We start from the raw sequence: 27,262 nt of genomic DNA on the forward strand, positions 1-27,262 counted from the left end.
TAGTAGACTTATAGATAATACAATACATATACAAATATTTATACAGGTATTACTAAGCATATTTAATCATGTTGGAACTCTATTATTATGAAATTGAGTGGAACATATCAGGGGAGAGTTCATATCATATGAGTCATCCTGACTTTTTTTTCTAGGATGCGTGCTAAACCGATCATTTACAGATAGACGATCATTTACAGATAGACAGTACATGGGTTATATGAATATTATATGGCATAGCATAGGAAAACAGCAAGAGCAGGGAAGAAAGTAAAAAAGCCAGAGAGGATTAAGGAAAACATTTAGGAAAATCAAGTGCTAGAGTGAAACAATGAGAATCAAATGCACAGGAACCTTATAGATTACATGTTATTAGGGAATAAGGGCCATTAGGACATGCAGAGGACTCTGAGGATTGGCCAGGGAGAGAATTTAATCAAAGTGCGTTTTACATACTTAGTGGGTCAGCCCATCCGAAATAGTTGCCTGGTGAAAGTGCAGATGTTACAAGTGAGAGGTACAGTCACAGGAGATGGAGGTCGTGATAAAAAAATAATAATTTGTCCCTGTGTTGTAATAGTAGGAGGATAAGGGAACTCCATCAGAGGTTCTCAGAGTGGAAAACAAACTGACAAACTGTCATGACAGTGAGAATATTCAACTGATCTCAATTAAGTGAAAATATAAACTGAATTTGAAATGTATAGTCTTCATTTTCAACTCTGATAGAGAGGATTCAATTATTACTACATTAGGCAGTAGAAGGTGAAGGAAGTGAGAGAGTCAGAGAGTTAGAAAGGTGGAGAATTGGCTCCATCTAGAGGCCAAGAGCAGTGTGGGCAGGCACACTCACAGCACTGGGAGGCCGCAAATGGCAGTGGGCGACTCTGAACATCATCCTGGAGAGGGTACTAGAGATGAGAGAGAGAGAGATAGAGCGAAAAACAGCAGGCATCAAGGGTGTTTTTCATGTCGTCATGTTGTTATTACTACCACAGTATTTTAAAGCACCACTATATCCGCATTAACAAAAAATAAATAAATAAAGCAGTTCTGCGTCATTAGCACAAGAGGTAGTAAACAGGAACATGCAGCAGACTCTTTTGTTGTCATTGAGAAAACAAAAGACAATGAAAGTTATTGAGTTCATCTGTAAAACCAGCAGGACATACCTCATCATCGATTCCCAAGGTATTGATGTGTTCCAGCTTGCCTGTCCAGTACTGTGCCTCATCATCTGGGATGTCTGGTACCAAAACAAAATAGGCATACAACCAACATATATGTGAACCTGTGCTTGTACATAACATCACGCTTCCTCTCATTTCAAGCATCATCATCCGGGATGCCACCATAATACTTAATTTATGACTGTTTAATTTCTCATGAGTCGCTTAGGAATGAGGAAATGAAAATAGTTAGGTAGCAATGCGCCCCAAACTGTTAAGGGACCAGAAATGTCAAGAACACTACACCAGGTCATGACGAATCATGACAGTAACATACCAAACAGCTTGTAGGAGGTAGTACAAGTTACATTACTGAGACAAAATATGTATCCATAAGCAGCATGGGAGTGTTTTTTTCTAATTTTTCACTACTGAACCCAACCCCTCAAATCATATCTACTACTTAAGATTAGTGTTGATTCTCCATACTAAAGCCAACTCTATTCAATCTATAAACAAACATTCTAGTACTCTACAGCAATGCAATTTATTATCAGCATTTTGGCGTGTAAATAAATATATAAGTATCAGATCAGGTGTTCCCACGTGGATATGCACTACTCTGTAGACAGATGCACATTAAAGGGCACACACACAAAGGCCAGGGCTTCAAAGACACACAGACCGACAGCTTTAATGAATGGCTCTGGTGGTACAGAGAGTCACGATGGCTTCCTGCAACCTTGAAAGGGGAGGTGGGGTGTCTCTCTCCCAGTGGACAGACACCCTGCTTTAACTTTGATGCCTTTTGATCGCAAGGCTTGAGCCCTATATGCAATGCAAGCAACAGAGATACTGTAGGTACAACTGCAGGAGGAGCACAAGAGACATTTTACCATCAGGAGTTGAAGAGTACTGAATAGTGTAAATACATTTTACTATATAACTAATTTTACTTAAAATGGAAACCATAAAGACCCTTATGATGAATATTTTTAGATTAACAATGCACCATTTTAAGGCACATTTTACTGACTGAAAAAAAGAGAAATGTTCTGTATGCCTCATCTGTTAAATAGGCAGTTATTTGCTATGTGACAACTTTATAGGACAATATCATGTCATTATGTGTCAGCTTGTTGTGGACTTCTTCTGGGACCAAAGTAGCAAGAAAATTTCATTAAATATAAATGGTAATGTTTCTGTGGAAGATACTAGAAAACGAGTAAGTGGCTAATGGAACTAAACTCAGTCATACTCTCCTCTTCTTCATGTTATATTATATATATATATATATATATCTATACATATATATATATAAAAATAAAATCAGTCTTAATGGTTTCTTAATCCTGTTGGCCACAATGGAATAACCTGGCAAAGAGAAAATTATATTTACTGAACCTAAGTTAATAAAGCAGGATCTGCCATTGATGAGTCAGTGCTTCCAGTTTAAGCAGAACAGAAACTGCTCATCCCCACTGAAACCAGATTACATTATAGACACACATCTAAGACAATAATCTAAGAGTGACCAGTGTGTCCTTCTTCACTTCATGCGATGAGATACGTGGTATGTATTTATGTAAACATGAATAACATACGCATGTAGACTATGTCATATGGTCCTTATATATTCTATTGTGTGGAGATGACAGACTGATGCGATGCTTATGCTTGCATAAGACTACAGGACATGACGACGTCATCAGTTTGTTACACAGCGCTCCAGGCTGGATGGTTTCTCCTGTGTCGCCTCAGACACAGACTGTTGACATTTCAACAGGAAACCTGTGTGGCCTTTGTGTAACTCAGTGGATCGAGGTTTGATTTGCCCCAAAGTAGCCAGAATCACTGATGTACTCTCTACGTCCCTAATGTACCCACTGTACACAGAGCAGGTACTTGAGAGTAACTTTTCAAAAGTACAGTTTGTTGGCCATTTCATGAAAGTTTAGAATGAAGCTAAAATACAAAAAAACTGACAAATAGGGATGAGCAACTCTGATATCTCACCAAAAGGCAGCTCGAAGCGAGTATCCAGAAGGACTCGATGAGGTGTTGGGTTCTTGGTGCCATATATCTCATCTGCCTTCATCAGGACCTCTGCATCCAGAAAGATCCAGTCGCCTGAGCCCTCCTGAAATGAGACATGTACGTGCATTTACCTTGATAGACAATTGCACCTTTGGGTCTATTCTACTACCTACTCTATCTACCTATCATTCGTTATATCTAAGGTAGTGTTATAAATGTAACAGCAAAATGGGAATTTGTATTTTTCTAAGCTAATAAGCAATCAGGGTTCCCACACATTCTTAAACATCAATCTAGGAATGCGTGTAAGAATGTGTCTATTTTTAAAAAAAACCTTTAAGGCCTTGTTTTATTTCCCTTAAATTCACAAATTTTGAACAAGGACACGTGGGAACTATGAATAATGACGCCTAACAGTGTCTGAATGTCTTAAAAAGCTAAATACTGCAGGTCTTCTGGACTGTATGATTTGCGTGTGGGTGCATATTCCAACCTCCTCTGATTGTTGGACACTCTTTAAAGGAATCCAAGTCGTCCCCACCATGGTGTCCCAGATGAGGCCTTTGTTCCACACCTCAACAATGAGGCCCAGGTCCAGCCGGTTGATCTCACTGAGGGGAAAAAGGCAGTATTCAGGTATCAAGTAATGTTGAGCTTCGATAAAAACCACCTCCTGATACACACCGTGGGAAATGTCAGCGGATAAAACAGCGAGACAACAGCTGTATAGTTTGGGCCTTTGTTATCACAATAGAAAGAACGAGAAAATTGTCCAGTACGTTATTCAGTTCACAATCAATGAACCAGAAACTTCTACATAATTACTGTCAGGCCCTACCACTGGCTGATAACAAAGGCTACTTCCTCTTTGTGTTGTGTATTAGCTGTCATAATCCATTCAAGCCTTGTTTTGTCATTCAACATGCTATTCAAAGGGCTCAGAAACAGCTTGATGACAGCAATAAAATGGCATATTAAATTTGAAAGGAGCCGCGTGACAGGGGCATTTGCATATTCTCATCTGTGGCAGTTTACAACTATCGACAAGCCAAACAAAAGGAAGATGAGAGAAAAGATAATCAAAGAGAGCAGCTAATTGAGAGAAGTGCAGGGGAGGGCGATGAGGATCCAGGGTGTCCAGGTGCAGAGTTGTAAATCATGCACTCATTCAAAATGGCATAGAATAAATGAATCTGGTGAGGGATTAAAATCAAACTGTTGCTTATTTTAACTGAGAGCCTTCTGTTGTTTAGCATGCCAGAGTTTTGTTCGTTAAAACACATGAAATAATACAACTAAAAAATCCACTTTTGTTCTCTGGCTGTTATTAATTTGCAAATGTCCACCTGAAAGTAAGCACTTATCTCCACAAGACATGGCAAGTCTCCCCGATTGTCATTTCCACATCGGTTTAAAAAACACTTCAGGGAATTCAGAAATGCATTAAGCCTAATTAGAGGTTCCCATTCTAGAGAAAACCGGCGCAAGCAATTTCACTGTGAAAGCAACAAGGTGGATTTCTATAAAAGCAAAACATTTTCACCAACTTTCTGTTCTTTTAAATGCACAGAAAGGATGGTAGCCGAGTTTGACCAATTACAAATTACATTCGTAACATACTTTGTTAATGGCCGCCATATTCCCACCTTGGTGTCTTTATGGTAAATATGAAGCTGTAGCTAGCAGTCTGTTAGCTTAACGAAGGCTGGAAACTGGGACACTACTAGTTCTGTCTGGAGATAAACCACATTAGCTTCCCAGCAACACTAAAGCTCACTAACACATTACAGATTAATCTGTACAAAAACAAGTGTAAAAACAGACTCTGGTTATAGTTTTGTGAGCTTTGCGTTACTGCTTTTGGCTGGAAGACCAAGACAGTAAAAAAAGACAATCATTTGCAGTCATTTGTGGGTTTTAGTGTTGCTGGTAAGTGAATTTCTGAGCTATTTCAACCCAATTCCAGTCATTGTGCTAAACTAAGCTGACCTGAGCTTTTGGAAATTTGGAATTCCTTTTCCGAGATTTTACCTGAGCTGAGTCATCATCTATTAACTTTTACCAACATATAACAGGTGGTGTTGAGCAATCGCTGGACACACAATGATGAATAATTATGCTTTATGTTGAATTAGACCTAGCTGACACATCATTAATGGACAGTAGAGGGATGAAGGTCTGGAAAAACAAACACTGTTGCAATGAGGGAGTTCACAAAAGACAAACAATGACACACATGGAACAACGTGCCGTCTCTCCCGTCACCATAGATACCTTTCACAGGGAAAGTGACATGAGGAAATTAAGCCATTGAAATACAAGGAAATGAACAGCAGCTGCTCATCAAGATACTTTCCTAGAAAGAGTTGCAGGGATCAAAAATCACACTGTTTCCTTATCTCTAAGCAGTAGGTATGTAGGACACACTATTACAATTTCTCATAGATTATGATAGATTAGTTTTTTTTTTTTGTGTGGCATTTGCTCCTTCAATGAACTTTACTTTGATTAATGTTAGTAAATCAAGTCTAATTAGTTCAATAACTTGTGAGGCACAACCCCACTGTGTGTGTGTTTAGTAACTTACAACATGAAATCCTGTTCCCAGCAGGGCTGGTCCCCCCGCACGGTGATCGTTGTGCTTTTGACATTCTGCACCTTCAGCGTCACGTAGGTGTTGAACTTGTCTAAAAAACAAAGAGAAAAATGGAGTTTATACTTTAAATTATACAGTGACAGCATGTAGGATGGGTTGGGAGAGAATTATGCATGACTATCGGATTATTAGTATAGTGTTTGCATATCTGCAACAATCTGCATGGTCCCTTATCAGACACAACTGGGACTAAATGCATTCAAACCGATACAAGTAATACTAACCGGGCCGATTCTGGTTTGGCTTTGTGTGGGTGAGAAAGACATCAGCAGCTCTAGTGAGAGTGAAAGCAGATAAGTCTCCTCCCTCCTATTATGTCAAGCCGAGCCAGGCCAGGCCAAGCCAGGCCAGCAAACTGACCCTGTTAATCTCCAAAGAGAGCCAACCCCATGCAGCAGATACAAGCTCAGGATCCAACTGGCTGTTGTGTTTGCCCTGCGCTGTGAGTTACAGCTTATCTTCAGACCGCTCTTAATAATTGCCCTCTAAATATACAGTATGTAATATAGGAAGCAGGTGTGCTGATGATGTAATAAAGTCACTCCTGACCTGTTACTACTGCAGGAAAGGTCTCTGTCAGCCCTGATACCGTCAAGACTAAAATTGAAATTCAGTGAGGTCAAAAGATGAAGGCAGCTACTGCGAACAGTGTGACCTTCAAGCAAAGTCTAAATATGACAGCTGGTCTAAATGATCACTGCTGGAACTCAGTCGAGACATCCGCACCAGCTGTGGGCAGGGTGATGGGGTGGTGGTGGTGGAGGGGGATTAGGCGGCCCGTGACACAAGCACTACTTTTCATTTCTCGCAGTAGGGCGAGGGAGTGTCAACACGTGCCCGCTGATGTGCTTAGTGTCGCTGTGGGTGGTTGTTACTAGCTCTGCACCACTGGTGGTCCTCCCTGCGACTCGCCGTGAATCTCAACCCGTTCATGGCCACAAGAGCGGCTGGAGGATTGAAATGCTGATTTTGAGTATGGGTTGTATGACTGACTGGGGTGGACAATATAGATCACTTCATATGTAACTCGTACATTTTCTGGAACAGTTTATAGATTAAATAACCAGATGAGGATGTCAAAATCAAGACACTTCATCACATTGATTTAGTACTGTTCACTGATCTACAACATTGCTCACAATGGCAGAATATATTCAGAGATATTAAAAGGACAGCTACCTTGGTAGAATTTTAGCTGTCATTTAACTTTTACAGAGGAGCAACAGAAAGTATTCTGACTGGAAGTATTACAAGTGGACACGGGATGTGTATGGCCGAGGACAAGAGGGTTGATTAAAACTGCCCAGATCATCTTTAGTAACCATCTACCAAGCATCAGTGATGTGGGGTAGAACCCAGAGGATACTAACAGACAGTCCCCATCACAGCCACAGCCTGTTCACCCTGCCGTCTGAGAAGCGATACAGAAGTACACGCTGCTGTACTACCAGACTACACCGCAGGCTGTGAGACTCCTAAATTCACATCATTTTATGACTTATTTATTCATCCATTTAGACATATTTCTTTTGTTTTATGAGGCGCATAAAGCAGCTACAACTTGTATTTGATTATACAAGCCAGTGCTGTAGAATAAATAAATGAACCTTGTAAAATCTCCACACCCTTTTAATATTGGAAAACCTTCTCAGTATAACGTAATACAATTTACAGCCTCCAAAATGATCATAAAATTTAATCAATAACTCTCCAAACCATTTAAACAAACATCTTAGACTTCATGAAGGTAAGGCTTATTGCAAGATATTTTAGACTGCTAATGAACTACTAACAGAGTATACCGCCATAACACCCGGATGATGATAATTAGTGCACTGAAAGACACCCCAAATTGCTTGAAAAATTACAAATAATCTGATTATCAAAAACGTTATATACCTAATAAAACTGATAATGATATACAACAAGATATAGAACAACATGTGTTAGATGCATTTATCTTGAAATATCAGCAGACAATAGGCAACATATGTTGGTAGTAGTATCCTTTTTCTTTCCCCAAACAGGCAGTGCTGTCATACCCGAGGGCAAACTCTGAATGTTGCCCTCTTGCATACACAGTACACACACACTCTACTCTTTGGTCTATGGGAAATAAAAACAGGGCATCAGCTGCTCCTAGACTGATCACCTGACCACACTAAACAAAGATTTTCCTGGTAACCCCCGGCAACATATTGAAACATTTACTCTGCACATAGTCGTTAACACAGCAGCCAGATAAGTAAACGCGACTCTTGACACAATGACACAATAAACAGTTGACACAGGTGGATTCTTACAACATTCCACTGACACACGACATAAATAAAGATTAAATTAGGCCAAAAACAGAAAGCTCTTCTGAAAGCACCTTTTGATTCCCCCCATGGCCCGCCACTGCCTAAAAGCATCGCCCATCCTTCATTTAGCCCGAGTGACAGCACACAGACCTAATTAGTGTCTCGAGAGGACAGTAGCAACAAAACACAGGCATTATTACAAAAGGAGCCTGGGGGGTGCTCGAGCCTTTCCTTAATTAGATAGTCCAAGCCTTGTGCCACGTTTGGGTCGGCTCCCATGAATAGAAGAAGATGAGATAAGGGAAGAGGATGTATGGATTAGATAAGAGCCACTTAGAGGCTGTGGGCTCTTTACAGCAGGTGCTGTCCACTATACGGCTGATACGATCAGCGCTGTTGAGGAGGAAGCAGCAATAACTTCCTGGAATAAAACAAAGTATATGCCCGCATACGAAGGCCTGACTGATACTGGATTGATCAGGGCAATACCAATCATGACCTTTTTTTCTATTTAACAACAAAAACACAAAACTGTGACAATGATCTCTCAAATTTAATTTTGTAAAGAGTGTTAGCGGTGTTATTACCAATGACTTCATACGTTAATAGTGGTTAATGAGTTAATATTAAATTGGAAATGCATGTATGATAAAAAAAAAAATGTATAATAGTGTATATATAGTAGTAATATATATAGTGTGCAATATCACCAATATCAACTTCTTACAGATATATTGATTGACTGATTAGTGTATGTTGGTTGATAAATAATAGCATTTCCATTTCATGGATTAATACCAGTAAGCAAATATATTCCACTCAGTAAATGTCTTGGTCACAATTCTTTAATAACCAAATATAATAAGCTCCTTATCAAAGTTTTATTTATGAAGAAATTACTATTGGCCAATATGTCATGACCAGACTTTTTAAACTCTCGAGTTATCAGCCTCAGAAATCCAACATCAGTTGAGCTACACTGCACATGCAGCTTCTAAAATGTATGGCTCTGAAATTCCTTTCCATTTTCTTCTTTTGTGACATATACTTTCATACTGATACAGCTATGATAACGCAATATTGACTGATAATATCGGTCCTGCCAATATCCCGGCCAGGGCTCTCCACACAAACCACATCTGTACTTAACCTAATCTGACATGGGCACTGGAAAAGTTAGCTTTGTACAATGACAACATATTCTCCATTACACACACACACACACACACACACACACACACACACACACACTGACATAGTGAAAGCGCACAGTGCACACCAGTCAGTGTCTCGTAAAGAGGAGGGATCGGTGGAGGTGAATCGTGTGATGATGTGTGCTACTCCTGCCCGTGGGCACCCGCTCATCCCTGAGCCCCCCAGTCAAGGGTCTTCATCTATTATTGATTGATGAGTTTTTTCAATAAATAAGTCAGGGAAACGCAGGCAGTCGGAAGGCTGACATTTCAAATTCAGACCATTCATCAATATTGCATGCAGCAGAAGACATAAATCTCCTAGAGAACTTTTCTACCATTGCTGGGACCACCTCATGAGTAGAAGTCTACTCAGAATACAGAAGAGTTCTGGACTATGAACTGTATGACCTAAGTACACAATAACAATGTGTATCTTTTAATATTTCTCAACAAAACAACACAATTCTTACATATCAAGGCAGAAAATGTGCCGGCCGGCATACACACTGAACACACAAGTCCAGCAACACACAGTCCTTATCAAGCCCCAGTTTCCTGTGGCAATCAGTGGAAAGTTAGACAGCTAGCCACTGGCCCATCCAAGGTCACCTTCGGATCTCTGCGTATAGTGTAATGTCCATAACAAATTAATATAAGACCTAAAAGATATCCATCTGAAGGCGTGGTGAAAGTACAGTGCAAACACACATCTTAGACCAGCCTTCTGTAAACTTTGAGGGCTCTTCCAATAAATCACATGTCTGCCAATACACAGGAACTCAGGTTTATCATGAGCAGGGAGGGATGACCTTAAGATAATAATACGTTCATTTCAAAAAGCTCCAGTGTGTTAGATTTAGGAGCCTCTATTTACAGAATATGGCACAGGTGGAATATAATATGCATAACTATGTTTTCATTAGTGTATAATCACATAAATAAATATTTTAAAATCATGTTTATGTTACCTTAAAATGAGCTACAGATGACGCAGGAACTCTTCTACAAGGTTCCCTATGTTGGACAACCATGTTTCTACACTAGCCAAGAATGGACAAACAAAAAAACTGACTATAGATGGGGCCTTTATGTGTTTTGTGGCCATTGAGTTCTTCTTTCAGGCTAGGAAGAAGAGAAGGAACTGAGGGGGTTGCAATCAGCCGTTACAGCACTTCCTCCCAGAATCCCCACAACAATGGAAAGTGAAATAATGGACAAAATATGACTTAAAATTTAAGAATCTGATCGCTGCATACCTTTCCTTGGTGCTTTTCTTTGTTTTGTACAGAGGTATGTCATTTAAGGTAATGTTGGTTGCCTCAGGTGTTTGGCACAATGAGCTCTGTTTGAAGGAAGAGATTTTAGCTTCCTCGAAAGACCTTATTGAGAAGGTGGCTACCATTAGGCAGATAATATCAATTTCACAATGTTAATAAAATGTAATTCCAATATGGATAAACAGGATGATATGGTGAAGGTTTGTAAAAGTTGGCAAATTTGGCTGTACTTTAAACAAGTATAAGCTCACAATAACATTATAATGTAAGCGCACTGGCCTTAAGTCATTGAACAAACATTCAAATAAAAGCACTGCAACAAGTCAGTACTCATTTCACACCACTGTTTACTGTAGAAAACAAATATCTACAATCATTTTCAGTATGAACATAACCGTTGATGTTCTAAATCTAATGCAGTACTGTGTTTAACAAATCCTTCTTTGCCCTGTAGCAAAACCCCCCCCCCAAAAAACACTAATGTTTACACTCCGCCTGAGGACGACACGACAGGCTTAAGTGAATTATCCCTGATGTTTGCTTTGGGACAGGTGTCACATGTGGTGCTGCCTGAAAGGAGGGAGGAGTGCACAGACAGGCAGTGAAAGCTGATGATCTAAAACCAACATCTCAGTGCAACAGAGCTGAGCTTGTGACACAATGCAGGCGCCTCAAGAGAGGTAAAATCCCAAGGGTGAGACTAAGAATAATGCCCACTGGACAAATGTAAAGACCTGCTGGATAATTAACTTTAGCAATTACCCTTAACGAACGCAGGGGTTAGTCGGGGACTAAGAGCGAGTGTAAAAGTGACCATCAGACACAAAGCCGTGGTGACTTCTCACCCATGCTGCTACCTGCTCCCGCCAGAAACGTCACAGGGCTTAAAGGAAGGAAGGCGTGAGGCTGAACACTGGAGGGATTTGTTTAGGCGGAGGAGGTGGGGATTTGGACTTAGCAGCCACCGATCTAAGCTCACTTGTGCACAGCCTGGTGGGGAAGGACATGGGTTTATGTAATGCAAGATCAACCCTAGCTTTTCGGTGACTTGCCAGAATTTGGCTGATTGACCTACAGTAGAAAATGAGTGCATGTGGCACATTTCCAAAAATAAAAAATGGTGTGGGAAAGTTGTAGTTTTTTTAAAACAACATTAACATTTACACAGGACATAGAATATAAGAGAGATTGGCCAAATGATCTGTGGCTCCCTGTTCTCAGATTCAATGAGGATGATCGGGCAGTGTGACCAGACTGAAGACATGCAGTAAACGATCATACAAAGTAAAACTGTTGTGAATACAAAAGTTCTCACCTGGAGGTCCTTGGAGCTTGGCTTTTTTCACTGTAACACAAAACAAAAACAACAATTAGACTGATTTCGAAAACACATTTAAGTCTGTTTCTGTGAAAATAAACCGGTGAACCAACAGGAAAAAAAACTAATCACACAATGCAAACATATCTTGCCACGAGTATTGCACAGAAAATAGACAGGATGTCATGTTATTGAAGCCTGACAAATTAATTTATATGCAGACATGAGGGCCATGGGTCGATGACTCGTGACGGCTGAATCACACAAACACATGGACGCCCTCACGATGTTGTTGTCTGAAAGAGCAGGAACACTTCAACGTCACCACAGCTCCATCAAAATAGATGAGCCATTTGTTTTGGTGGTCAGCTTTGGGTCAGAATCTTATTAAAAAACAAAAATGCTCATGTGTCACCGTGCCTGGATGTGTGGCTTCATGTGGAACAAAACACAGCAATGTCAATACTCATGTTATCATGTAAATTACCTAATTTCCATTTTCCCATTACTTTTGTTTTACCTTTACTCTTCTATATTAACCCTCATGGAAGAACGAATCTTTGTTTAATCTCCTGGTACACAATATACAGTGGTCCCTCGTTTATCACAGGGGATACGTTCTAAAAATAACCCGCAATAAACGAAATTCGTGAAGTAAGTTTTACAATTATTATACATGTTTTAAGGCCGTAAAAACCCCTAACCACACACTTTTATACACCTTTTTACACACATTTTGTACAGTACTCCCTTAAACAGGACGCAGAACACATGTGCGGTTCTCCCTTAGCCAATTTAGGACGCAGAACACAAAGCGCGTTTATACTGTACAGTACGCCGTAAAAAAAAAAAAAAACATGCAAAATTATACAAAAAAAAATCTGTGAAACAGTGAGTCCGCGAAAAGTGAACCGTGTTATAGCGAAGGACAACTGTATAGTTAAATGCAATCTACTGAGAAACCCGCTGGAACAATATTTTTATTCTTGCATCAGGTTTCTTCATTTTTTCCCACATATTAGATCTCCCTTGAAAAAGCCTTTGGGGAGTTTGATAATCTGAGAAAACATGTGACCGCTCAAAAAAAGAACTGACATTATAACCTGTGTATTATAATATTTGTGATCACATTAAACAAATATATATAATACAAACAGAGCTGACAAATGCTTTTATTTGATTGCAGAATATTGCGAAGCATAAGTCTAGACATCTGCATCACAAAACACAACAGCTGGCCAACAAACACAAAAGGTAAACAGCAAAAGTGGACTGGGGGCAGATGGGTATTAAAATAACCGGCACCAACCATTTACTAAAACCTCCCAAAAAGTGAAAAAACTGCTTGCAGGTTTATTTTTAGACCTACCATCTTTAGCTCTTTGATGCATCCATACAATAACGTTTATGGGATTGTGAAGCTCTTTGGAGGGGATTAATTGTGATTGCTGCAGCAGGGTTATGTGTTCTGGCATGTAACCTACTAAACCTCTGAAGCCCGGGATGGCAGATGGGCATCACAGGATGATGGAGGCACAAATGGCGCTTTCATATTTCCATGTAACATCCCGTGTACTCTCTCCGTGTGCACAGTCAAATCACCATGTGGGAGAAAGAAATATTCATTTGTTTGAAACGTCACTCTTGATTATGTGAATAAAACCACAACAGTGATTCCTCCCGTGATACAATTTAATCCACAAACATCCACAGAAATGAAGTCCCAGAATTGTCTTTCAGTATAACAATGTGGGGAAAAAATGAACTTTGTTATTACAAAGAAGGAGGGGAAAAAAAACTACCTCGTCACTTTTTCCAAAGTACTTCCTGTCTTGCACATACCTCACTGTGAGGCGGAAAGGGAGCGGGGGAAATGTGGTGAGCAACCAGCAGTGTGATTTTTGTTTTTTTTGGCTTTTCACTAAGGCTTTGTCACATGGGGAAATGAGCTGGCACAGTGGCCTTATGTACTAATTTGCATGATGTTATTTAGGGCTGTGGTACACGGAGCTGAGGGCAATAAAGCAGGGGACTATTACGGTGGAAACTGATGCTTATCATTTTCTGTCCAGGGCACTCCATGGCTTTAAAGGCCATTTAGTTCACTATGTGGAAAGGCTAGTAGCACAATTACCCTTTATCTAGTGCTTTTTCTTTTGTTGTTTTTTCCCGGTATCCTTAGCTTAACTTAGCCACTTTGTTTGAAATATAAGCAGGTGCCCATTTTGGTCACAGTTGACTGGAGCTCTTTTTGATGGCTCAACTTTGAACATGTAGAGAACGTAGAGAACGTTATGTACCTACACCTTTTATTTTAGAACAATTTGTTTCAATTTTATAATGTTTTATCAATATTTTCTTTTTTTTGTTTCTTCCATATTAGCAAATGAAGGCTCAATTTAGCTGCTTTACATTTCTGGGTCCTTGTATTGTGCATGTGCTGGCTTGCTGTCATGGCTTACTGGGGCACTAGAATGGCGCAACAGACCTTTTTCCACAGCAGCAGCCAGTTTGACACGAAATAGTAGGGTCAACACAGGTGTTACCAATGATACTAATTAAGGTTCCGCGCCATTCAGGTCAAACAAGTCAGGAACCTTAATTAGCATCGTTGGAACGTTGACCCTACTATTTCATGTCAAAATGGCTGCTGTAGAAAAAAAGGTCTATTGTTGTTTGGATCAAACATACTGTGGAGTCACACAGATAATGACATTGCGTCATCAGAAGGACAAAATATATGAAGATATTTATAGTATCATAAAAGATTTACTTTGATTATCTGACTTGCAAAATGTCACTGCAGCCAACGAAAGGGGAAAAAATAGGGATGATTTCTGCCTTTGTATTTGTTAGTTAGCCACCTGACTACTTAAAGAGAACACTTGCCTGGCTTTTGTCAACTTGAACTAATGCTCAGCTAAACTCCGTGAACTCACATTTCAGATTTAATCATATGGTACCTATTTGCAGAGTCATTGCAAGAGTCAACGTACATACATTCTTTTTCATTTCATATGCAGCCCTATCTAAATATGTTCATAATAATAATTCATTGGTAGTCAAATGACATGAGGCTTTATAACTTTACACACACTAGTGTGCAAGTAGTTTGCTTACAAAAGAGCAGATGTACAACCAACCACTGTAATATGTAAGAAAAGCAAACCACCCCAAACAGCATGCACATGATTGACTACAAAGAGTGTCAGCTATTGTGAGCTCTAAACCAAAGATATTTTGTCATATTGTCAAGACTATCATTATCGCAGAAATGCCATGATATTATTGCAGGGCCATATAACCAACCCCCTGTTTAAGGGCCGCTGAATACATTTAATTATTGAGCATTTCTGTACAGTGGGCCCTCGTTTATCGCGGGGGATACGTTCTAAAAATAACCCGCAATAAACGAAATCCGCGAAGTACGTATATACACCAGTATACACCTTTTTACACGCATTTTGTACAGTACTCCCTTAGTTAATCAGGACGCAGAACACGTGCGGTTCTCCCTTAGCCAATTTAGGACGCAGAACACAATGCGCGTTCATACTGTACAGTACGCTGTAAAAAAAAAAGCATGCAAAATTACACCAAAAAAAATCTACGAAACAGCGAGTCCGTGAAAAGTGAACCGCGTTATAGCGAGGGACGACTGTATAACATATTCATGATGTTCAGAAGAAGAAACAAACAAAACATGAATTATTCAATTTAAAGAATTTAAACACATAATGTGTACAAGAGGACTCCAATCAACAGAGGTTTTCAGAGCCTTTAAAGAAAAAGTGTGGATGTTCCAAAATAAAAAGGTCATCATCAGTGGAGAGCAGGAATGTAGGAACAGGAAGTGATCCACAACAGGCAGAGTTTTACTTCCGCTTTGTGCTGGCTGTTGGATCTGATCAGGAGAGGCCAGCATAGGGAGAGGGAGATAGAGAGAGAGGGAGATAGAGAGAGAGAGAGCAACAGATGGCCAGGGGATTACTCCCTCAATCTCTAAGCGCTCTCTCTAGCTCTCTGTTCCCCTCATAATTCCACTACTCTGCTGCTCGCTGCGCTCGACCACTCTGCCTGCAGTTCTCTAATTTCTAGTCCAACAAGGCCACTGTTTCTCATCCGTTATTAAATGATTGTATCATCTCCTCATCTACTCAGTCTGCTGCAGATTCAAACAAGCAACCGGTACTGATACAGTTTTGATAACTAGTGACACAGTTTTTCTGTGTGTTCTTAATTTGTGGCTCGAATGTGTGCCATGACAGAGGATTGCTACATCACAGTTTTCAATGGAGGAGTAAAACAAATTTGACATTATGTCAATAGAAGACTCAGTGGACAAAGGGCGCGATGATGCATGAAATAAGCTCGACATCCTGTGTGGACACTGTTCAGTTGGCAATAAAAGCCAGACACTGATGTAAGAAGTGCGGAGCCAATTCACCAGCGCCAAACAGTAACAATGTGATGCAGCTGAGTAGCTCTTCACTGATAATTAGTGTTGAAGTGGTTAGTTGATTAATTGGGTGATCAAGAAAAGAAAGTTAAACCGCAACTAAACAGTGGTAAAAGGTTGGTATTCCTGCATCTCAGATATTTGGGTTTGCTCAGTCAATAATCTGATATCAAGTATTGTTAAATGTCCGTCAACACCCTTCCTCCAAAGCGCCACATCCTATTGTAAAACAACAACAACCTCCAGGACGTTGTCCAGTCTGAGAAGAGCCACTGTCCATTAAAGCACACACTGATGGACAACCATCAATGCTGTCCACAACCACTTTCCTCAGAAACCTGTGGAACACCACAAGTCTTAAGACCGTGACCAATCGTTACCGCAAAAGCTTCCTTTCGATAGCGGTCTATGAGCTCCAACTCCCCCTCTTTCAAAACAAGACAAATGTTTGTGACCTGTGCCGACTACTACTCTCGTCTCAGAAAACACCAGGTATTGTGTCACTAAAGTGATCACCTGTCCGCGACAGCATCTGTTGGCCGCCAATACTGCAGCATCATGGATTTCATGTGAGCCATGTGTCCACTCTGCCCTGTCCTCATCCACAGCAGGAGTCTCCCCCCACATGTCCACTTGTGAGGGCGACCACTTATCTGTTGTGTAAAGACATCGCCATGGAGATGAAGCATCTCGACTAGCAATAAATAAGCAACACTGTCAAGCTGAGCTATCGGGGGATGAGTCACAACATCACCTAATCACACTGCCCCTGGCCCAGCACCCTTTTTTCAGTTATCCGAGGGCTGCTTTAACTCCTACCAGCTTGCATTCGCAATAACAGTAATCAATAAATGGACAGTGTGCAAGCTCTACAGTGAAAGGCCCCATTTGATACAATAACTTGATTGCCAGAGCAAATTGGACTGAACTTTCTGCTCTAAGTGGGACCAAACTGACTTGCCTCTTTTCGACCTTTTCCCTGCCAGTAGGCGTTCTCTTTCCCAGCTTGGTGCATCGATTCCTGACTCACTTCTGAAGCTCAACTGTTTTCAGCTTTTACAGAAAACTGTGATTGTTCTTTTCCCCCCACCATCCAAAACTTGTGTTTCCCGCTGCAAGACAACACAGAGAGTGATAGTGATGACAGGATGCCCAGACTTAATGGAATACATGCAGTAATCGAAACACCAAGGTTTCCTGCAGCATAGCCTAGCCTGAAATAAAGAGCAATTCCTCTAACGCAGCAAGAAAACGATTTACGTTTTCATATGTAACATTAAGCTTCAGGGGAAAAGTGAGGAAAACCTGAAGAAGAGTCCAACGGGCCCAGTCAGGGACAATCAGCTGTTGATGTGTGATGGATAACTCAACACTGCGACACTGCAGGGCAGACAACCTGCACTAGCCTTTCCTGGGGGAAGCCCACACTTGCTTAAAAAGATACCGAGCAGCCAGTCGCTTTGCTTTTGTTTCTTACAGTACTAGCACACAAGTTGCAAACTTTATCAGCTAGCTGGCTGAATTTACCAGCAAGTTATGCAGGCACACTAGCAGAAGGCATGTGCAGGCACAGAAAAACACAAGTATTTTAGGATATCTGTGTATCTTGGGATGAGAGCTGTGACAGTCATTCAACAATGACTTGAATAACATTTGCACAGGCATTCAAGGGACTCATGACAGAAGGCGCTTGCTTGATTGTGTAAACACGTACGAGTGGAGGTATCTGAAGGATATTTGAACGGAATTAGCTGTGTCTCTGGTGAGGCCTGACGATTTTCATTTAAAAATTCTAATTTAAGAGATAGAGGGTTACATGCAAAGCACAGAAGGCCTAATGAGAAGTACATTTACAACATCAGATTTTTTGTTTTTTTTTCCATCCATGTGTGTACTGCCTTCTCCTTCATCAACAGGTTTAGCAGCAGTTTTCTGACCTGAAGTCCACTTTGATGTCAACTCTATTCACACATCTTTTCCGTAAAGGGTGTCATCAATTTGACAAACTGCTACAAAGGGGACTAAAACAGGAAAGCGTATTATAGAGCAGAGATGTGTCTGAAAGGTATAAACACACTGTTAAGATGTTATGTATACTGGCCTTTCTTTGACAAATGCGCCCATGGTTTATTCATTTGAAATGATGCCTGAAAATGATTGTGTGTGTCTATTTTTATCTTTAAAAAAGGGTTAGGCCTACAACATTTCAGTGTGATTCATTTATTTTTCTGGTGAGCAAATCCTGTGTCCATTTATCATAGAGAACACGGCTGGATGGATGCTTGCTGCCCGTGTGCTTTAGGGAACTACACAAAGAGATTGTTCCCAATTGTTCCCAATTTTTAATATTACGTTACAATTTGATTGGAATAATGGAAATGGTAGAGATAGAGAACACATAATTACGTTAACAAGAGTTATTACCATGTTTAAACATCAATATTGTACAAAAACAACACTATACAAACTTCAAATAAAGCACTGCCTGGAAAAGAAAACTGATATCACAAGCAGCTTGGCGGGGGAGGCTCTGTCATTACAGATGTTTTGAGCTTACGCCATGATTTTCTGTCTTTCTTTTTTTTTCCCCTTCTGGCAGCCGAATTGCCAGGCATCGGTCTTGTTGTCAGAGAATATTATATTGCATAATGTGCTTTGCTGCCTTAAAGGATGTTTGAGCTGGCGAGGATTGTCGTCCAACATCTTTTTCGTGTTAACCCATCCCAACCTGATTTCCTTTGGTTTTGTTGTGTCCATGTTAATAAAACTTCAATCTTGTTTAGAAAGTCACAAGTTTTGTCAACTACTATATTGTTATCATCATTTGGACCCATAAAAGGTTGCTTTTAGCATCATTTTAATTGCTTTATTTTGTTATTTTTTGTTGCTTTTACATGTGCCGATAACAGGTACCCTTATATTTAACACTTTTTTTCCCAATATGAATGTTAAAAAACTTGTTGCGGGCATAACACTCAAGGGTGAGTAGAAGTTCAGCTTTTTGGTCAACCACAATTCAACAGAAAATACTCAACAATGTCCCAGGAGAGACCCTGCACCATGGTACTCATACAGTTAACTGCTTTATATTTATTATATAGTCATCAGTATTATCTTTATAAATTGAAAATCGAAATCACATGTGCGATGGAATAACCTATATAATCTATAAATCAAAGTATTTGTCTTCCAGTCTTTAACTCTTGGGATTATCCTAAACTGACTGATTGACTGTTGTCTGTGATGTCTCAGAGTCAACAGTCAATCAGTATATCTAATGAACACAAGTCAATGTTAGGCTAACGTTAAAACAGCTGGTATGTAAAACAGAGGTCACACACCATACACTAGTTAGAAAAACGACCTCAGGCATTGTTTTTAATTAGAGTGTTTTTAACTAACTAAAATCACGACCGGATCAAACGTACAAGCCACTTTTCTACAAAATGTTCCTCCCTGAGGGAGGATGCCTCCTGCCAGAGAACCTGCTCTGTAAGACTTCAGCAGATATTATCAGACAAGTCAACAAACTCGACCAAAACTAACACTTCATGTCGTTTATAAGCCTAAAGAGAAATAAAAATAACAAATAAAACTCACCTCTGACACACAGTAACGACATGGCAAAGCGTTTCCAGCAACAATCCAGTAGTTTTCACACAGTTTTCAGAGCAGGCTCTCAGCGGAGATTTACTCTATCCGGTGTCATTGTATGGTCCGTTAAATTACTTTTACAAACCGCTGATAAGCTCCAGGTCGAGGTTCACAGGTGTTTTTCTGATGGTGGACTTGGGCAGAGAGCTGCAGCCCCCCGCCACGGCCACGCCATTATTAAAACTCTCATCACAGCTTTTCTTTTTTTCTTCCAGACTGACGAACAACCTGACAGAGAGGGGGGAGGCGGGGCCGAGGCACCTGTTACTGGCGTCTGAAGCGTCCAATGAGAGCTCGGGACAGCGCTGGAGGGCGGGGCAGTCTAAAGTGAGTCTGACCAATCGCGCGGAGGGACAGGTTGGAGGAAGAAACAGGTGACGCACGCGGATTCAGAGCAAACCAAACACCTGGATTTTTTTTTTAAAGATTCTTTTTTTAATTTCTGTTTTATGTGTTTTTATGTATTTATTATGTTTGTTTCTTGTTATTTATTTGTTATTTTTACTTGTGATTGTGGACTTTCATTAACACATTTCTTTTGAGTGAATGTGAATGACTTAGTTTGCATCAGCTTTTAATTTGAATTCTTTTCATCAGCAATTCTTTTTTTTATCATATATATTATTATTTTGTTTGGATGTCTTTGTGAGAAGTGTCTAGTCAGGACAGTTTCATCAATCCCTTTACAGAAAAGACACCGACGTCTAATAATCAACAAATAATAATAATAATAATACAAGACATACTGCATTTGTATGTAACCCGAGCTGTCCACTGTCTACTTGGTCCTCACTACAACCATTTGACATTTAGTGTTAAAGTTTTTTAATAAAGTATTTCTGATTCTGATTTGTCCCAGTGTTTTTTTTATCTGCACCTGATGTACTGTGCTGCATTCAAAGGCATCTGTTGACAAGCCCCTTGCCCCCTCAAACAACAAAACCATACCTATCTGTGTATGATCACTCGGATGAGCTATGCTTGACAGTTGCAGCAGAGCTGAAACAAACACCAACATCACCACCTTGTGTGAGTAGTGAGTTATTACATCGAGTCCTGAAGACCATTTACTGCAGGGAGTGGATAAAAAAAGACAGAAACTTAAATATCAGAGGGCATTTTAATGCAGCACAGGTGCAGAGGCTCCACATGACTGCTGCATGTTATTTGTTGTATTTGCTTTTACGTCCGAGTTTGTGTTTGTGAGGTCTACGGTAGGCTGGGCTACATTCATTCAAATTTAGGCTAATAGTATTCTAATTATACACAAATCATATTCCCCCTTCATATTTTATGCATATGTATATATCAACATTTTTAAACCTTATAGTAGCTATAGTTGTGCTAGCGGAACCATAAGTATTTTCGTCCTTGTAGCCCGCACTGTCGGGACTTTTTCACCGTCGCACCAATGATGTAACTTTCGTTTCCTGCACGCTAAGGGTCACAGGAGCTCACATGAGCGCGGAGTTTAGTCAGAGTCCAGGTTACGAAGCCCGATCTTCTCCATACAGTCCCCTTTAGGTTGTTTTAAAGCATGCTACGGACGCTGTGTCGGACCGGCGGGCTCCTGCTCAAGGTAAACAAAGCGTTTAAATCACATCCTGTCAGCTCGTGCCGGCATTGTGGTAAAGTGTGTGTGATTCAAAGTGCAGCCGTGTGTTCATGATGGACTGAATGTCCCTGTCCATCCTGAGAGGAGGTCTATGTCCATCCTCTGTTCCTCTAGGACAGGGGTCTTCAACCTGTTTCAGCCCAAGGACCCCTTGGACAAGAGACATCTCATTCATTTTTTTAAGCCTGGCCTTAAAAATAACTTTTATATTTACTTTATTCAACTTTTATTTCACCTTATTAACTTATTTATATGGTGGGTTATTAGCCTATAGCCTATGTGTTTATGATTGGTTATAAGTCATCATTTCTGTTGCGTGTCTTTGGACGTGTCCAATTGGAGTGCGACTGCCTTCACTGTTTGTGTTTTCACAAACACAAACACAGTTTCCCTTCAGGGATTAATAATAAAGTATTTCTAATCTAATTGTCTGCACCCTCACATTCACCGTTATATTGGTGAAAATGGTCAGTTATTATGACAAAAATTGGCGGACCCCCTGCAGTACCTCTGCAGAGGGATCACGGACCCCCCTGTTTGAAGACCCCTGCTCTTGGTGGTTCAGAGGCTAAAACCAGTATCGGGAGCAGCTTTAGAGTGTAACAAGACCAAGACCGAGACAGGACCAAGACTTAGAGGGGTCGAGACCAAGTCCAGACCAAGGCCAAGGCACGACGAGAGCCAGTCATGACCAAGTCCAGACAGTATATAGACTACTTAGGTAGAGAACATGTAGCTAATATTCTCCAAAGTCCGCCGAGCAGACTGCTGTGTTTTCTTTTGGACTCTTTGTGGCTTAAGGAAGTCAGATTTTATCAGAGAGGGTTTGTCTGACGTCTCCTCACAGACACAATCAATTAATATTAACAAAAATTTGAATTTAGAAATGAGTCAAATGAGCCTGGACCCCCGGGGGCTTGCTGGAAAAAAAAAAAAAAAACCTGTGAACAATTTCATCAGAATCACTCTGGTTGTAAAGGGATGAACGATTATGACACATGGATTTCCTTTCATACATTTTGAATATAAAATACTATGGCTTGGCTTAATACTTGTTATTATGGTTATTATTAAAGATGCTCTGCTCACGATTTTTGGGGCAGATCGACCAATTCACGTTTATTTTTCTTTCTTTTTTTAAAAATTTGATTTGAGAAACTTTGCTGCTGTCGGTTTGTGGTTTTGTGGTCAGACCTCCACCTGTCCTCTTTTTAGTTTCTGTGCCACACCCTGGGCTTGTGGGTTTGTAAAGCATGTTTTTTTGTCTCTGTCTCTGTAGCAATCCCAGAGGACCGCGCCCAAGTTGTGGGTTACTCCGGCCCAACAGCGATGGGCGTCCAGCCTGCCCATGAACACTTTGGTCCTGTTCGTGCCCCAACAGGAAGCCTGGGTGGTGGAGAGAATGGGTCGCTTCCACCGAATCTTAGAGCCGGTAATATATCTTTTATTATCTATATCTTTTTATTTTCAGAAGATTCCCAATCAACGAGCACTGGGGTCATATTAATATATCTCAGCTCAGTAACCCCTTTATCTCTTTTAGGGTTTAAACTTCCTCATACCCATCCTTGACCGAATTCGCTATGTGCAAAGTCTCAAAGAGATTGTCATTGATGTTCCAGAGCAGTCTGCAGTATCTCTAGGTATGTAAAGTGTCAAATCCGTGATGAACACACAGCTAAGCTTGTGTGACATCATTTAACAGACATGCAGTGTGTTTTAAATGAGTGTAACTTGTTTTTTACAGATAACGTAACACTACAGATTGATGGAGTGCTTTACTTAAGGATCCTAGACCCTTTTAAGGTATGCTGTTAAGAACCGCTTCATTGTGTAGTTACACACAACAAGTAATAATGATTATTTTAATTAATAGTGATAGAAATGTTGTTTTTTATCTCTTGACACCAACTGTGTTTGTTCTCAGGCCAGTTACGGTGTCGAGGATCCAGAATACGCCGTCACACAGTTGGCACAGACCACAATGCGCTCAGAACTGGGCAAACTCACACTGGACAAAGTGTTCAGGGTAATCTGTCTTGCATTGTTCCATAGGCCTTTAAGGAATCATGTTGTTTAAAAACTCCTGTTGTTTAAACGGTTGTTTCTTTTAAAGGAAAGAGAGTCCCTCAATTCCAACATTGTCCACTCCATCAACCAAGCTTCAGACGAGTGGGGAATCCGCTGCCTTCGTTATGAAATCAAAGATATACACGTTCCGCCTCGTGTCAAAGAATCCATGCAGATGCAGGTGAGGCAAACAGAATGAACATATTGCTAAGGAAACCAGTGTAATTAAGGGGTTTTAAACTTATTTTATTCATTAAGCATCCAATTAAATTTCCTAAATTCTCAGAGTCTGGCATAAATGTTTTCATTTCTTTACAGCAGCCCAAGAGATCTTGTTGTTTTAACAGTCGTAACAAGACGAAGGCCGCTATAAAATCCAGCATTTTGCTGGGGAGACTGGGGAGACTGGGGTAACCCAGACAGACGAATAAATCCCAGAAATTAAAGTTTTTGTTTTTTTTATTCGCTCCGTGTAGGTGGAAGCTGAACGCAAGAAGAGAGCCACAGTGCTGGAGTCTGAAGGGACAAGGGAAGCGGCCATTAATGTCGCAGAGGGTCGTAAACAAGCTCAGATTCTGGCCTCGGAGGGTGAAAAAGCAGAGCAGATCAATAAAGCGGCTGGTGGGTGCACTTAGAGAGCCAGTTTAGTTGTTTTATCGCTGTAGTTCTTAATGCATGTTCTGTGCTCGGAGGGATGTTTGTTTTCTCCCATGTCTGCTGTTCTTAAGTCATCTTTTGAGTTTAAAAAGTAATGGTGTACATCTGAAGATAACACAAGTTTTATGTCACCAATGGGATTACCGTGTTCCATCCAGGTGAGGCTCAAGCAGTCTTGGCAAAAGCAGAGGCGAAATCTAAGGCTATCCGGATGCTGTCGGACGCTCTGACTGAGCAGGTGAAGAGTAGTTTTTAATACCATGTTAACCAAGATAACCATGTCACAATCTTATTTCTGAAAGTTCTGATCATTTGTATTATTTGTACAGAACGGAAATGCAGCAGCCTCACTAAGTGTGGCCGAGCAGTACGTGTCTGCTTTCTCCAACCTCGCCAAAGAGTCCAACACCATCCTTCTGCCCTCCAACACTGGTGACATCAGCGGAATGGTCACACAGGTATTTATTTTTCTTGAATTTCTATCCGAATAGCCACGAGATGAATATACCTTTTGTTATCTTTAACACGACTGTAATGTTTTTCAGGCTATGACTATTTACGGCACGTTGGCAAAGACGAGCACAAAAGCAGCGCCGGAAGCGGTGGTGGGGGTGGAGGAGAAGAGCGAAGAGGCTGCGAACCAGTCTGCATCATCTCAATAGCAGAGGACTCTGTGAATGAACTCAAAGCAGAAAAAAATGACACAGAAGAAGCAGTTTATGTTTCAGTTATCAGAGCTCAAAGGCATCAGTGTGTGAGCGGAGTTCACTAACCCTCTACTGGCAGGACAGTGGAGAAAAACTTTCTAAACTCCTGGGATGATTTGTCACGGAGTCCTCGGAAAAATCACATCTTTTTGCAAGAGGATTCTTAATCTTCACTGACTATTGTTTATTTTATGCTCAGTTGTTGTCTGATTGGGAAATTTACCACCAGCTTTTAGCCAAATATACTGTACCAGTGACTTTGGCAGGCTGAAACAAATTAAGAAGTTAACAGGCAATAGCAGATTTTGGGCTTTATGAGCCACAGTAGTCAGTGGTTGCCAAAATGAGTCCTGGGTATTCCCATCATTTATTATTTCTTGTGTGCGACAAATCCATTTAGGTATGAATCATTTCATAAATAAATAGAATTGATATAAATGTTCTGAATGTGACCGCTCTACTTCAAAGTTTAAGTGAAACATAAGATTGTATTTAACGTCTTCAGAGTCTATGGGCTCGTTTCTATTCATATGGCAATCACAGTTAGCTCAGGTGAGCCATCTGCTTTGATTTGGCTTGTTTACAGACATCTCTTCAGCTGTCCTCAGCATCACTGGGACCAGCGACTTTGAGTTGCTACATGTGATGTCTGGCTGGAGGCGTCAGAGTGGTGGAAAGTTTCCCAAAGTGTTGTTAATTCACAAATTTGGCTCATGTTAAATGCAAACATTATCTCCCTGAAACACTTGACCCAGTATTTGCTTTAGAAATAATCATGAGGATGCGCACTGTTTTAAGAAAATCCCTCCCTATAACTTAGTATACTAAATCAGCCCTAGGAACAAAGGTTCCCGTCTTCTTTGTATTTGTTTTCACCTCTTTGTCTTATAGGATATATTTATTACATTACATTCTCTGCAAAGACGGTGAGTTTGTCATGTCGTAGGCTTCACTGATGCTCACACGTTTATAAAAATAATTCAGAAAAAACAAGGAAAAAGACTTCAGTATGCGTAGAATGGGATGTTGTAAAGCCTTTGTGATTATATGTGAAGAAGGAGGTGTTCAGTGACAACTGAATTCTTTTTTTCAAACGTAATGTCGATAAAGAAAAACTGATACTATGATTTGGAAATGGATGGCAGTGGTTCTCAGACTAATAATGAAGGCGGTGTTCACAACATTCATATTCACCAAATAAAACATCTATTCTAATGTGTTACAGTCCACTGAGTGCTTTCCAAATACATCCTTGCTTCCTAACACCTCGCTGTTCAACAGGATTTAGCCCTTTACTTTGCCTTACAGAGGACATGGACAGACTTCCATGACTCATGCTTGAGGCATGTAGTTTAATTTACATTGTTGGCCTACTTTGTTCATCTTGAAACAATTTATTTATTTAATTATTAAGGAAAACAAAGTACAAAACCGTGTAAGAAGAGTGAGCACCTGTTCACCCTTTACTTTTCTTTACTGTACCGATTTACAGACCACAGCTGAGATTCAGTTTGGTCATTTTCAGGGAAATACTAGGTTTTCTTTTCATGTGCCTCAGTTATTCTGCTAAATAGATTTTTATTTTTTAAAAACTAGGTACGCCTGACCATAGACATATATACATAGACGCCGCATTGAGCGCTGCATCGTACGTAAACGGCGCCGCCATATTGGTTCGGGCAGATCTGCCCGTAAACTAATACAAGGAAATGGACTGAACTTCATAAAGCGCCTTTCTACAAAGTTCTTTAGGTTAATGTCTCTTATACACCCATTCACACACATACTAATATATCTGGGAAACAAACAGGCACCAAAAACAACGTATGTAACTTTTAAAGTGATGATTATAAATGTTTACTCCTTACTTAAGCACCAAACGCAACGATGTATTTTTGCTAATGCTGAGTGTTTACAGCTACTAAGGTGTGTAACACTGTTACTGTGATGAAATATTGAAACATTATATTAACTTACTGTGTCTATAATCACCAGATCCTGAAATGTAGATGTGAATAGAGGGTTTTCTGAATAAAGAGCACTAACTGACCATACAATACACCACACACACCACACCCAAACCCACACACACACACACCACACACTATGTGTGTGTGTGTGTGTGAATGGGTGTATAACGGCAT

The 27,262-nt window shown here is 40.3% G+C and overlaps 2 protein-coding genes across 6 annotated transcripts in view; one reads left to right on the forward strand and one right to left on the reverse strand.

The window, feature by feature from the left end:
* The window catches only part of unc13bb (unc-13 homolog Bb (C. elegans)), a 63,058-nt gene extending 42,530 nt beyond the window's left edge, over positions 1-20,528 (reverse strand). For 2 of the 5 annotated variants that reach the window (XM_027278600.1, XM_027278599.1), the window contains exons 1-8: positions 20,016-20,528; positions 11,954-11,983; positions 5,794-5,893; positions 3,700-3,817; positions 3,186-3,309; positions 1,173-1,246; positions 854-911; positions 457-486 (exon numbers count right to left, since the gene is read on the reverse strand). In XM_027278600.1, coding sequence (XP_027134401.1) covers positions 457-486; positions 854-911; positions 1,173-1,246; positions 3,186-3,309; positions 3,700-3,817; positions 5,794-5,893; positions 11,954-11,983; positions 20,016-20,037 — 556 coding nt within the window. In that variant the 5' untranslated portion in view covers positions 20,038-20,528. The remainder of the gene's footprint in view (positions 1-456; positions 487-853; positions 912-1,172; positions 1,247-3,185; positions 3,310-3,699; positions 3,818-5,793; positions 5,894-11,953; positions 11,984-20,015) is intronic. The other 3 variants (XM_027278603.1, XM_027278602.1, XM_027278601.1) reach the window with 2 other exon arrangements.
* A 914-nt stretch (positions 20,529-21,442) lies between these two features.
* stoml2 (stomatin (EPB72)-like 2) lies at positions 21,443-26,699 on the forward strand. The gene is made up of 10 exons (XM_010741840.3): positions 21,443-21,648; positions 22,964-23,116; positions 23,228-23,327; positions 23,432-23,490; positions 23,612-23,713; positions 23,801-23,935; positions 24,231-24,375; positions 24,570-24,649; positions 24,741-24,869; positions 24,957-26,699. Exons 1-10 carry the CDS (start codon positions 21,607-21,609, stop codon positions 25,071-25,073), a joined length of 1,062 nt encoding a protein of 353 aa, XP_010740142.2. The 5' UTR covers positions 21,443-21,606; the 3' UTR covers positions 25,074-26,699.
* Positions 26,700-27,262: the final 563 nt, after the last annotated feature.

This window comes from Larimichthys crocea, chromosome IV (assembly GCF_000972845.2).
Source record: "Larimichthys crocea isolate SSNF chromosome IV, L_crocea_2.0, whole genome shotgun sequence".
In the NCBI taxonomy this organism is placed as follows: Eukaryota; Metazoa; Chordata; class Actinopteri; family Sciaenidae; genus Larimichthys; species Larimichthys crocea.